At 39.8% G+C, this 14,633-nt stretch overlaps 2 protein-coding genes across 2 annotated transcripts; both read right to left on the bottom strand.

Moving 5' to 3' along the window:
- Positions 1-6,529: 6,529 nt before the first annotated feature.
- LOC134187001 (uncharacterized) lies at positions 6,530-8,319 on the bottom strand. The gene has a single exon (XM_062655110.1). It carries the CDS (start codon positions 7,448-7,450, stop codon positions 6,773-6,775), a length of 678 nt encoding a protein of 225 aa, XP_062511094.1. The 5' UTR covers positions 7,451-8,319; the 3' UTR covers positions 6,530-6,772.
- A 2,916-nt stretch (positions 8,320-11,235) lies between these two features.
- Positions 11,236-11,781, bottom strand: LOC134187147 (uncharacterized protein K02A2.6-like). Its single transcript, XM_062655264.1, has one exon. The coding sequence runs from the start codon at positions 11,779-11,781 to the stop codon at positions 11,236-11,238; it is 546 nt and encodes a 181-aa protein (XP_062511248.1).
- Positions 11,782-14,633: the final 2,852 nt, after the last annotated feature.

The following is a 14,633-nucleotide window of genomic DNA, read 5'->3' as shown; positions in this document are numbered from 1 at the left end:
AGCCAAAATATTTAAGCGACTATGTTTACGGTAAATAGACACTTAGCATGCATGGTAGTAAGTTATTTCGTTTTTTTCATAAAGAAAAAAAGATGTATTGGGTAACCCCATTAGCGTACTATATAAACGTAGTGTGTTTATTGTAACAGAGACATCTTAACGTGTACGCCTAGAATACGAACGCACCACGTTACAATATTGACGCGTTTCCCGAGATTTTCAGTTTTGCCGAAGACAAGAGTTATTATTAACCGTTCACTTATTTCGTAGTTGCATTTGGCTTGTTTGAGAATTGTTGTGTTATATTTTGGATGTTAGAAATTATTCAGAGACTATGATCTTGGCTAAACCGATGTTCCGTATGTGGCGTTACATGTCGTCACCACACTTTCGTTTTCTCGTTACACACGCAAGGTTACGTTAAAGTATACCAGATAGAATATAGACTACCTATGCATTACGCAAAGTTTTGTCTTCAGAACGCATATTTAATGCAAGTTACAAGCACAGCCAAGTGCGCTAAAAATGAATCGACTCCGGACTTCTAAACCAAGAATGTAAAAATAGAATAATATAGGAGCCGTTATGTAACGTAACAATTATGACCAGGGTTCATTCCTTGGACCATTCAGTTTGTTTCATTGGATTTCCATGTCATAATATTCACAATACAGCTTATGTTGCTAGCAAAGCTTTTGTGTAAGTGACTTGTTGTGATCTAGAAGATATCACAACAGACTTGTTTTTCTTGTTTCGAAACACCCAAAAATGAACTAGCTCATAAGAAGACTTTTGTTCCTTTTGTGCTGTAGAATACAGAAAGATACTGAAATATGTATCATCGAGATGGCTGAGCGTAGAAGAAGTAGTAAATCTTTCTTTCAAAGGTTGCGTAAAAACTTTGAAAATGCTTTGAAAGAGATTTTCTTTATGTATTTCCAAGCATTTCTAAATACTTTAACACAAGCAAACAAGATGTTGAATTCATTACCCCACATTTTATATGACGGGCTATAGATATTAAAGATTTCATCAGTGAGAGCTTCAAAAGATCAACTGACAGACAAAGAACTTTTTGCTGGATATGCAACAAATCATATGCTCAGAAGGCTAAACAGAACTGGACAGATTAGTACATTTACATAATGGTGAATATTGGGTCAATGTTGTTTGAATACCACATTTACCCATTTTAACCATACTAGCGCAATGTCATAAATGGCGTTTACCATCATGTACCCACTGCGTACAAGATTCGAATACCAGATATGACTCGGATTTACATCATATTCAGAATGTGAGCATATCTTTCGTTTATCTTAGATTAGGCATGAGTGAATCTGGTCTATATGTTGCATTTATCTTAGATTAGGCAAGAGTAAATCTAGTCTCTTTAGAGACGTTGTTATATTACTATTACCATGGCAATTAAAGTGAAATTCTTTTGTATGGAACCAGCGTTCAATTCACAGAAGAACAGTGAAATTGAATTTAAGTAACAGTTTTTATTCCAAATATAATGTCATTTAGACTCATGCACATGTATGCAGCAATATATATCTATAGAAAGCTAAAATTCATTACCACTAGTTATTGTCCAACCAGGCATGTTTTGTCTGGCCTTTGCCGCGTGGATGGAGCGCCTTCATGCCTAGGAAAGGTCATCCTCTTCGCTTGTTCAGTCTGCTTGCGCCCGTATTTTTAGTCAAAAGACGTAAAGATCGATGTGGCGCTTTCAGATCGCCAAGGTATTGGCCGTGTTGTCATAGCTTTCCCATATTTCCTTTTTTTCCACTTGCTCTCGAAGTCTTTGCTGTTAAGAGTAACAATCACATGTACTGTTGTACTGGCTTTCTTCCGAGCTCATTAGCTCCAGTTCTACAGCTTCCAGGACTTCTTGTTTTCCTTTCTATAAGTTGTTGATGCTTCGAATGCAGCTTTTCTGCGATAATATTTCTAAACATTTTATGTTAACAATGCATCATGCAATTAATCTAAAAAAGAATATCGACTTACATTATGCAACCTCTGCTGTCTTCTATCCTTCTATAGATCTTCCTTTCTATGGTTTTTCTATTCTCTCGTTTTCGCTGGGACTTTAAATATGTTCTTGAAGACTTTACATACAACAAATAATAAGATAACTATTAAATTCTTATTTTGTACAAGACTACACTATTTCCATTGTGATGCAATGCATGTGGATGTATAATAAGAACGCACGCTGGCAATATATACCATTAAATAACAGTACTACAATTACACAGTAGCGCAGTAATTAACAAGCAGGAACAACAATTGATTTGAAAAAAATGAAATTTACTGCTTGATATAGGCAGCTGGTAAATAAAATATAAACCTTTGCGATTCTGAAAAGAACCATGGTTGACAGCTGATTTTGGTGGTAGTGCAGTTGCTTTGTGGGAAGAATTCCAGAGCTATTGTCCTGACGACCTGATTCATTGGATTTGTTTGCCAAGGACGTTAAAAAGGCACCAGCTCGTAACAAAATAAAAATCGATGGTGACAATCTAGCACCATGCAATGTCAATGAAATGGTACTTAAAATAATAGGTGGCACACAGTAGATGACTGAGTGGTATTATGTCAATTAAATGTTGACTTTTCAGAATCTTCAAAGAACGAACAAAGTTCTAATAGTAATACCGATTGATAAGCATCTGCTGTGAGTTTTCCTGATGCTCAGGAAGCCATAACATTTATTGCTCGTAATAAATCTGAACACGGTGTAGCTGATCAGAACGTTGATCTGAGACACTATAATCCTGAGTTCTTACTAGTCAATCTGTGAGTTGCATATGCCATAGTCAAATGTCATTTCGAAAAACTTAACCAGAGTCTGTCGCCAGATTCACTTTGATGAGTCATATGTGAAACGGCTTGTACGGGTAAATCGTATTTTATTGGATGCTTCCGTTCTCTACTCAGAAGCACATGTTGTGTCGCTGCTCCGACAGAGTCTAAGCAGTGTTAAATGTCAATAGTAGAACATTGTACTCTTTATTAAAACTGACTCTCAGTTAACTTTAGTTCAAGTAATGAATTGCATTGTCCTACACTACAGAAACTGCAAGAACAATTAAAGCAATATTGTTATCTAAAATAGGAATGTCAATGATTAGTCGACGTCTGTTAGGCATGATACATCAGAGGTTGTGCCAGGAAGTCTTGACCATGATACGGAGCCTTTCAATAGTCTGTTCTTGATACTGGTCAGAGACTTTGGACAGTTGCCTCCAGTGGAAGACACTCCACTCTATGTCGCAAATGGCATCTTGACAAAAACTAGACCTCTGCTAACTGCTTCAGCAAGCACGCCATTAACAAGTGGACTGTTCCTAAATCTAGTGACCTACGAATCAACACTCGCCAAAACTAAAAGGCTATTTTGTGCACTACGTCCACCATTCAGATAATCAAGGTATTCTATACATATTACACAAATACTTGTCAATGAATCAATTATAAATTGCACTACAAAAAATGTTTTTTTGACATTGATATTTCCCTAGAAAGCACAAACCTGAGTACTCTGATGCAGTTCAGCACAGGTTGCAGCGAGATAACAGTGATGGCATTTTATCAACCAGGCACAATCGCATTGTCCAGCACATTCATGTTTCCCAATACAGCAACATGTGCTATGATTCTAGAGCTGCCAAGACGAGTTGTCACCCAAAAAGAGTATACGGCAAATATGAATGTTGTTTTAGATATTCAGAAAATGGCTTTGGAGTAGTCTAGTAAATTTGCATTTTCTCTGTTGCTTTCTTTGAACTAGTTGTATGCTCGGTTAAAACATTTACCCAATTACGCTGTGTAGCTCATCTAAACTTTTGTTACTGTACGACTCCATGTTGCAGTTTAATTGTTCACATCATGTTGTAAAGTTGTAATAAAATGGTAAATCCTGACATTTCTTCAAGATCAATTAGAATTACTGTACAACTGTAGATTGTGACATAGTACATCAGCTAAAATGGTGGCAAGCAGACAGATAATCTCCTTAATACAGTATTAGCAAAAATTGTTTTTGCTTTTACCAGAATTCCGTTTAATTAAGGTACTTCCCCATAGACAATTAAATTAGTTCTTACGTATTTTACTATCTAATTCTGCGTCTATTAACAGCAGTTAACAATTGTTTACTACAGTGGCTACAACACCAAATTTAGTATTGCACACTAAACTGTAACGTTAATTGCAGAATGTAAGTTTGCATAAACTACAATTACAATTTAGCATATTGAAGTATAGAAATAAACATAGAATTTTGCTCCTGCGTTTCATAGGTGAGTGAAATCAAGAAGTGTGCAAATTTGTTCAATGACCAAAGGTAGTTAGTTACACAGTTTTCAAATTGAGTATTGAATCATATCAAAGCTGAGGATCCAATGCGCACTACACGTTCACGGGTTTGAAAGGCCCGGCTAGGTCATGAAAGTAACATCCACCCTTGCTCTACCACATTTTCTTTGCCCCTGAGCACTTACCACTGGTAAATAAAATTGAATAACTGAATACAATTTAGAAAAAATGACATACATTAAGTAGTCAATTAATTCCACACAATTTAAAGTTTGTATGAAATACACTAAAATTAAATATTTGTGATGCATTGTTTGCATTATGGACGGTAATTAAAATTAACAACAATTACTAGTCATGCAACAAAGTTTGATTTCATGTTATAATGAAATTGCAATCTTTCACTGAAGTGATGAAATAGGTTTATCCTAATCTGACGATAAAACAAATTTTGTCAGATTAATTAATTAAAGCAATGTTGAAACTGCTAAATAGAGAACAGTTCTGTTATATACAACAACAAAAATGTAGCAATACTAAAGACATTAAGAAGGGTAGGTGTACCTAAACCTTGGTAATTTGAGTTACAATCGTTGTTTTTTCTGGTAGCCTGCACAAAGAAACAGTGAAACATGTCCGATATATTCACCATTGTCTAAGATTCGTAACGGTACCTGTATGACGTAATCGACGAGAGTTTGTAACAGTTCATTGCGCGTTTGCTGAACTACGTGAAGAAGTGGATGAGTCTGGTTGAAGTCGACGACACGTCTCAGGCACGGGTGCGCCACTTGTTTGTAAAAGAGCAGTTCCTTGAAGTTGTCAGCAAGACTTTGCTAAATTTCTGGCAAAGAAGCCACTCAAGAGCTTGGAGGAGGTGACCAAAGCCGCGGATTGATTTCTAACAGCGTGCAACAGACAACTTTATGTGACTCAACTTCGCACAAATGGAGAAGTCAGTCTAGACAGTGGATCAGCCACGCATCGTGAAGGCGAGGTAAAGTCAGTTAAGCCATCAGGTATCTACTTCTAGCAAATGGTAAGAAGGTTCCGCTGATAAGGAGTTCTGTGAGTAAAGAATTTTCAGTAAATGGTCAGTGTATGCGTGTCAGAAGTAAGGATTGGTACTTCGGGGTACGTGTTTTGAGAAATAACGGGTGCAGTGGTGTGATAGTGAAGCAGAAGTTTATTCTTGATACCCAGTATACTGGAGCTATGGATTGATGCAAATAGTGGACAATACCGTTTGTAGAGTGCCAATGGCCACTGTTCACGTCGAATCAGCGTACTGACAAGAGAGGTCTCGGCACTATGCCCACCTGATGCTGTGGTAACGTCTCAGGCGCTAGAGCAGCAATCGACCCGGATTCTGAGTGGCATATGGCAAACGTAATGACGACAAGATCCAGCGCGAAAAAAGTAGGTGATGCGACTCTTCTCAACGTACTACCAGTGGAAAATTAACTCAAGATCAACCGAGACAAGATTGTGGAAATGCAAGGTGAGGATATCGCGTTACAAAAGTATTACAAGAAGACCGATATCACGAAGGAGGGTCTACACGAAGTTAAGTTCGAAGTCAAAGATCGAGTCCTGTGTTGAGTGTTCAAACATTCCCATGCCAACAATGGCAAGCCAGTTCGGCAAGTGGTGGTACAAGAGAAATTACGAAAGCAGGTGATGAAGCTTGCGCACGACTCAACGATGGGGGGGACACTTGGGCATCCGGAAGACAGTTGACAGGATACTCAACAACTTTTATTGGCCAGCCATACACGCTGATGATTTGAGATTTTGTCGGGCTTGTGACATTTGTCAGAGAACAATACGGAAGAGATCGGTTTCAAGGGCTCCTCTGCAGAACATGCGTCTCATTGATCAGCCATTCAAAAAAGTCGCAATCGACTTGATTGGTCCTATACATCCAACCAGTGAAGAGGGGCATCGCTACATTCTGACGTTAGTCGACTATGCCACGAGGTACCCTGAGGCTATACCCCTAAAAACGGTGAGCAGCGAGACAGTTGCTGAGGTTCTGGTGAATATGTACAGCCGTCTTGGGGTACCTGAGGAAGTCCTTAGCGACATGAGCACGCAATTTGTGTCGGAGTGCATGCAGGAAGTCTCAAGACTGCTGAGTATACGCCAACTAAGTGTAGCACTTCTCACTGTTAGTGCTTGCAGCAGATGCAGTGGTCCGACACAGCAGTAGAGCAACTCTATTCTATTGCTATAACGTGTAGCTGTACTCAATGCAGACTAAATAATCCAGCAAGTGTAATGGTCTAAATAGGCAACAGTCATGATGTCATACTAACGTGCTATAACGCAGTGCTAACGTAAACATGCATCGAATTAATTACTCGGGCTACATTCCTCCCTCTCTAGTAATGAAACGGGTTATCACGTCTTCTAAGATCAGTACGACGAACAGGTAGATCGATCACAACACTTGAGTCAATAATATCCAACGTTGTAATCCCCGGCTCTCATCCAGGCAGGCTGAATAAGTCGGAGGTGCAGGTGGAACCATCGGTTGTGCTGGAGGGATTTGAACAGGTTGAACTTTAACTGCATTGCCGTTGGCTCTTATCAAGACTGCTTCCTCCTTGTCGATGTGATGATGGATGTCCACCTCGGGCGATGTAGATGACGGATGACGTTGATCATGAGAAGCTCGTCCGGTTGCATGGTTATTTCTTGTAGAACATTCTGGAGTCTGGCTTGGCATTCTTCGGTAACATGGACTCACTCTGTTGACATGAATTCGCTGAACACGTCCTCCTTTAGGTCGTCTGATAGAGACATTGGTGCTACAATGAACCTTTATAATTTTGAATGGTTCACTGTATCGCTTAGCAAGCTTTGGAGATAATCCTTTAGGTACTGCTGGGTAATACAGCCAAACGTAATCATCTACCTTGTACACACGACCACGGCTACGGTCGTCATAGTTCTTTTTTTGTCTGTGTTGAGCTTGCACTATCTCATTGTCTGCAAATTCTCTTGTTATCTGTAATTGTTTCTCAACTGCTTGCTTAAAATCAGTCGTTGGTTGATGTTGTGGAAGAGGATTCTGTAGCTCCACGTCTATAGGTAGACGTGCCTTTCTGCCAAACATAAGTCGATGCGGTGTCTCTCCAGTGGACGCGTGTTTCGAAGTTCGATAGCCAAACAATACAAGAATTGCAGTAAAATGAGTAATGTAATGAATGCATTAATTAATTTCGTATTGACCTTGACTTCCGGAGAATTACCCCGTATACTCAGAATTCGCAAAAAGAAAATTGGAAAACGTTTTGTAATACGTTTACTAACACATATAGCACTAGTATGACCAGTTTTGTGAACAATCGGCATCTATGTTCTATGCCTGATTTGACGCACAAACGATTGCGCAGAAGAACCTCGCATCAACAACTACATAGGTTTCGAAACATCAAAAGCGTTAGACTGTACCTGAACTATACTTTCGCTGAGTTTCGCGCTGGTCCAACGATTTACAACGAGTTCTCGATGTTATCGTTTGAAAGACACCGCCCATGCCACAGAGTCAAGTCTTGTGTTTGCCAAAATCACCACCATAACTAGGAAGAAACTGGGCTATTACTCTTATAACACTATTCGACATGTGCAAATACTTTGTCTTCCAACTTTGGATTGGCTCTGGGAAACAATTATTTATTCAGTTGCTGAGGGTGTGACCTACATACGAGTTGCAATGTGGCACGTTTGTACGAGGCTACGAATACGTAACCTTGTACCCAGGCCGCCCTGCGCGCCTGAATACGTAGCCACGAACTTTCAAATCAAGTAACGTTAAAATAAATTATGTATTTTACAAGCGTCGAAGTTCCAGACCATCTCCCAAGTTTCAGCAATACTTAATTATATAATATTTACTTGACGTAAATCACGTGACAGTAAGATACACATGAAGTTTACTTCTAATAAATATGTTCTAAATATCTATTACATTTACTAGTTGTCGAATATGGCGTAAATTTGTGAAGTAAATGTATAATACATTTACTAGTAGTCTAAATACTTGGCAAATGTGTAGTAAATGCGTAACACATTTGACCTATATTTTTCAGGTTAAATATTACCGGTACGTATATATATATATATATATATATATATATATATATATATATATATATTTACCTTAAATTTAAGCAAGGTAAATATGGCGCAAATATAGAAATCTTTCCAGTTAAGAGAAAGGAGATATTGAGTCTTTTCAACGGAAAAATTACCTAGCTGGTGTTTGAAAGTACTTAATTGTTGCAACCGAATATCTTACTTCCGGTTGAAGAGGCATTTTTCTAACATGCAAAGTGTGTGTGTGCTTCAGGACAAATCAAAGCGCAAAATTTGCATCATTAAGATATCTATTTGGTTGAAAAGTACAATGGAGTAATCAATTTCAGTCACACAAAAACTGATACCCTATCATCTGAGTTTTCAGACTAGCAAATGATTAGTAATGATTATTTTCCTGAATACGTAGGCAAGGATGTTTTCAAACTGGATAACATATAGACATTTCCAGCTAAGGGCAAACAGAATGATTGACAGTAATTGTTTCCATTTCTCAGCAAAGTTGCCAGGCTGGTTGCAATTATCCCTCACTTTAATGTTGGAGAAGAAAGAATTTTCAGCATGATTCGGAAGAACAGAAGTGAATTTCGACCGTGGCTGAATGCAGAAACGACTATAGCAGCTATTATAATAACAAAATTAGCTATGACGCAGGCTAGTGTTCTGAAGTTTGAGCCAACTAAAGAGCTGTTACTGAAAGCTAAAACATATACAGCAAGATATAACAAAAAACGCAGGTATTATAGTTAGATGTTGTTTTGAAACGGAATTAAGTGTGGTTACTTTAGTTGACATATTTAACATTGATCATTGGGTTTAGCAAATACCCTGTGCATATACAGATTCAAAGGGAGAGCTTTATAGTTTCGTGTTTGTAAAATTTATGTAGTTAGTCGTTCATTGTCACGCCCATTTGCAAATATAAGTCACTCTACTAATAAAAATCTGAGATCGTACGCATTTTCAGTATTCCTGGTTGGCAACTCTGTGAACAACTACAGACCTCAACCATTTCCTAGCATCACAATCATATAAACAGGTTTGGTGACGATTAACTAAATAACTTGGCGAGTGATTATAAAAATGTACAGCAGATCACGAAAAAGACACACATCAGGGTGTATGAGTCTCAATTTATATTTATATTTAAATCTGCTTTAGATTTGTGAAGGTAGTCAACTATACCAAATAAGTCCGTCATGGGTTGGTTATTTTACGTTGGTTATCCTAGGCTAAATTCTGGTAGATGGCGCAGTTTTTCGAAGACGATCGTGCATGTGCATGATGAGGTTAATTTGTGAGGCCATGCGACTGTAGGCAAGTTGTTAGGCTCTTGCTAATCAATTAATTTCTGTGTCGTTTAGCAGAGTCTTTGCAACCTATTAGAAATCGTGGCTCAGACCAGTGGGCTAAGATAAATACCATAATTTGATTCAAAGCATGTCTCTTGACGAGGTATTGTTGCAATCCTCCTTTGTGCTCAATTATCTCAATTAGCCAGTCGACAGGTTGAGGTGGTCCAGCTCTGAGAAACTCTGCTGCTGTTCCGTCCTGACCAGTTGCCTTACCATTCTTCAACTTTCCAATGGCTTCTATAATTTTCTCATCATTGAGTGCAGTGCTAGGAACTGAACAAGGAGACACCCCAGTGTCCAAGGTCACTGCACGGGTCATGTTCAACACTGACTCAAAGTGGCATTGGCAATGAGCTAATTGATCTTCAGTTGTCAACAATTTGTATCCTTGTTGATCTAAGTTCACATCAGGAGGCCACACCGACACCTTATCAAACTTCCTGAGTTTCCTAGAGAACTCGCCATGCTTGTGTTGCTTACAATCAATTTCCAAATTTCTTATTTCCTGATCTAGCTATTCCTGCTTGTCCTTTCTTACAGCAGTTTTTCACTATTCTTTGCAGTTCAGTATATTTAGCACGTGTTTCCTGTTCATCCTGAGATTGCATCCAATGGATGTGAGCATCACGCTTCTTATCAATCTGCTCTAAAATCCAACTGTTCTTTGCCCTTCTTGGTACAACAAGATGTTCTTTAGCTGAATCCATAACTGCTTTGCGAAATTCAGACCAGTTATCTTCGACAGTGTCACTAGATCTTTGCAAGAACTTGGCAGTTATACTAGCCCTGTATTCACCTAGGGCTTTTGGGTAACCCCAAACATCTCTCCTTAGACTGTTTGCTTGTTTCGTGACCTTCGGCTTTTGCAGTTTCAATACCAGCTTACTAACGACTAATTTGTAATCACTTTCGAAATCAGGGCCTCGTTTTACTCTGGTGTCATGAACCATGGACCTCATACAATGCTTGACCAAAATGAATCTTTCACGCTTGGCTGTAAACAACCACTGGGAGAATACCAAGTGGCAGTATGAATGTGTTTGTGTTGAAAGAGAGTGTTGGTAACTAGCAGCTCATAAGCATCAGCAAAGTCCAGCAGTATAGAGGCCTGGTATAGGTAGTCGTCGTTTTGCGATCGTGATCAAGACAATTGAAATGTACAGTCTAGATATGCACTCAGTTCCGTTGTAACGACAGTGGTATGGTATTTACTGACATAGAATTGATATCGCCAAACATTGACTATCAACAGTGTTAGATGCAGCACAGTGTAGTAAAGGATTGATCATACTGTAAGTATGGGACGTGTGAATAGTTGACTGTAGGTGGCATTCAACTCCTGAAGGTATCCAATCTTGGTTGTCGGTACACACTTTATATACCACATTACCAATACGTACTCTAACAGAGCCTGCAAGCCAACGCTTCTCTTCTCTAAATTTTCAACTCATCCAGGATCTTCCACTGAAAATTGACGTACTTTTGTGTGAGTATCATAGCATTCTTTCTGCCATTGTTGGTTGATGGTAATAATTCCTTGGCCGGGTTTCAATAAATCCAACAAGGTACGTATCCGTCTGTTCATTAGTAACTCAGAGGGGGTTTGACTTGTTATTGTATGAGGGGTGGAACAATATAAGGCAAGAAAGTCTCTCAACCTGTTGTGTAAATCTTTGATTGTCTTCAGATGTGCCTTCTTCATATATGTCTTGAAAATTCCCACCAATCTCTCCGCTTCACCATTAGATTTCGGATCATATGGCGGTGTGGTGATATTTTTGATTCCTCTAGAAGTACAATACTCTCCAAATTGTTGAGCTGTAAATTGTGGACCATTATCTGATAAAATAATTTCAGAAAGACCCAAAATGACAAAGGTATCCTGAAGTTTCTCAATAGTTGATCTTGTGGTAGTGTTAGCCTCCATCACGTGGATTTCAGGCCACTTACTATAGGTGTCAATGTTACCACTAACCAGGGTTTCCCCAGGCATCCTGGAGCCTGGCGGTCCACCCGGTTTAAAAAATAGGCGTGGCCGCATAATTTCAAACTTGAGCCTTTCGTTTAGATGTTCAGATTGTCACAACACTTACGCACATGCGAGGGAACACACCTGACGCGACACCATGCATGTGGGTAGGACTGCAAGGCTATTCGCACGATAGTCACAGGACCGACACGTGCTCCAGTTATAGTCTCACGTAGCCAGTTAGGCTTCAGTTATGAAATGGAAGACTACTACGGGCACAACAAAGATTACTTCTTTTTTCGGTCTGAGTTCTGGTGAGCTGTTTGCTGTGCCTGAAGAAACAGAGAACGACTGTCCACCTGCCAAGACTTCGAAGCATAGACTCGCTTTTGATGTTTCTGGCAGGAGAAGTTTCCTTGGATACGGTATGTGTGCGATTCAGGTAATGAGACAAACAGCAGGGTTGTCCCCAGCATACAAAGGCACGGCGCTCCGCCATGCCTTGGCTTCCACTTGGTACAGGCCCGCCATGCTTTGCTGCATGACTAGGCAGTGATTAGCTATGAAGACGATAGACTTGTATTTGTATTTGAAAAGTGGAAGTTGTTTGAGTAGTTCTTGGGATGCTTGGTTTGAAGATAAGAGCAATTAGGACAAAGACTGCCATATGGTATGTAATATAAGTACTCAAAAGATCAACAGTGGTTGTCAGCACCTGCCCCCTGTTTAGGTCATTTGTTGGTAACAAACTGAGTTTTGTACATATCTGGCCCTTCCTATCCTATGTACTAGGTTCTCAGCTTCTTGAGGTCTGGAAATTTCCCACGAGCTATAAGGCCTAGTATAGCTATAATGTGGTCAAGCACAGTGAACTACAAAATAAACCACTTTGTTCCTTTCGTGCCTGAGCATTCCATGACAACAGTTTGTGGCATGTCAGTGTTATCAAACCTTCATGAAAGCCTTTGTGGAGGGGTGGCCATAAAAATCAGAATGGGCACGTCCCAAAAATTTAGGGTGGGCGTGGCTGACAATTTCCGCCATGCCTTACAAAAATCTTGCCGACACCCCTGAACAGTGAGGGCATGTACTGTACACTTTACCAAAGACACAACAAGTCATGACGCCCAATGGTGTCGATCGCTACACCCTGCACGAATTACAGAAGGGATAAAGTGACTAAGCACGAAACGTCGCAATGCCACAAGGACGCCGTACTGGCCGAATCAAAGGCTGCTGCTGCACAAATTAGTGGAGGGATTCGAACAGCACTGGATCAGCAAATGTCAATGAAATGCAAAGCTGTAATTGGTGCATTGAAGTGTTTGTATTGGTTGGCGAAGGAGGAGACTGCCCATCACACCAAGTTTGGTTCTCTACTGCACCTTGCTAAGTCTCTAGGTTGCTCCTATTTGTCCGAGCTAGAAGTAGCCAAGAATGCAAGTTACAAATCACACCAAATGATTGATGAATTCTTGACACTTATGTCCAGCTGCGTGGAGAAAGACATCCTTGATAAGGTGCGATGCAGTCCAGCTGTGAGCATATTGTGTGATGAGTCAACAGATGTGGCTAACGTAAAGCAGCTGGTTATATTTTCTCATTTTCTCTTTGCTGGTCAGTTTCAATCCTGCTTTTTGAAAGTGACTGATTCGTTAGATGGCAGAGCGGAGACCATAAAAAAGAAGCTAGTTGATGTCTGCATGACATGCCAAATTTCTTTGAGTAAAATCCAGGCGTTTGGAAGTGATGGGGCTGCGGTGATGACAGGAAGATGTACAGGTGTGGCCAAGAGATTGAAAGCCCACAATCCTGAGATGATATCTATTCATTGTGCTGCACAGACTTGCTCTTGCAAGTTCACAAGCAGCTGCGAAAGTGCCCTACCTAAAGAAATTTGACAGTCATCTTAACGTCAGTTTTCTATTATTTTGACAATAGCCCAGTCCAAGAAGCATCTCTGCATGAGATTGAGAAACTGATGGAACAGCCCATTCTCTGCCTCAAGAAAGCAGTTCACACCAGATGGCTTTCCCATCATCAGGCAGTTACTGCCATTCGACGAACTATGCCTTCCTTGCTTGCTACTCTTGAAAAACAAGCAACAGAGAAGAAAGACGCAGTTGCTAGGGGTTTACTCAGTGCCATGACTTGCTACAACTTTGTTGCCACCATCTATCTTCTAAGTGATGTGTTACCAGGGCTTACGGCATTGAGTTTGGTCTTTCAAACAGAAGATGTTGATATCTCTCTTATTCAGCCTCATGTCTCTGCAACAATTTCTGCCCTTAAGCTTCTTCGTGATCAGAATGGCTCTTGCATGCAGAAGCTTAGTGGTGTTGTAAGAGAACTGTCTACCCAGTGGCAGTTTAGTATTCCAGTTACTAAACAACTGAAGACTTCTTTTCAGACGAATATATGTGAGAAATATATTGACTCATTAGTCAACAATCTCGAAGAGCGATTTCGAGATGCCTGTTTGTTGAAGTCTCTTTCCACGCTCTTTGATCCCAAATCAGCAGTGGCTGTGCTATTGAAGACACCTGACCAGTTTAATAGGTATGGTGAGGAGCAGTTGACAGGAATAGCTGAACACTTTCAAGCTTCAGTAACAAAAGAGAGACTTCTGGTTGACAGTTTCAAAGACAAATCAAGCAAGGGTGTGATGTTAATCTTATCTGGAAATTCGTCCTTTTCTGTCCTGTATAAGACATTATCAATGCTGGCTAGTATCACTTGAGTCCTTCCTGTATCAACGGCAAACTGTGAACGAGGATTCTCTACCATGAAGAGAATAAAGAATACAGCCAGGAATCAATTGAAAACAGAGACACTGGACAAGCTAATTCAACTCTCTGTCGAAGGACCTGAACTCG

Source organism: Corticium candelabrum, chromosome 11 (genome assembly GCF_963422355.1).
Source record: "Corticium candelabrum chromosome 11, ooCorCand1.1, whole genome shotgun sequence".
Classification (NCBI taxonomy): Eukaryota; Metazoa; Porifera; class Homoscleromorpha; order Homosclerophorida; family Plakinidae; genus Corticium; species Corticium candelabrum.
This window is presented reverse-complemented; position numbering and strand designations above follow the sequence as displayed.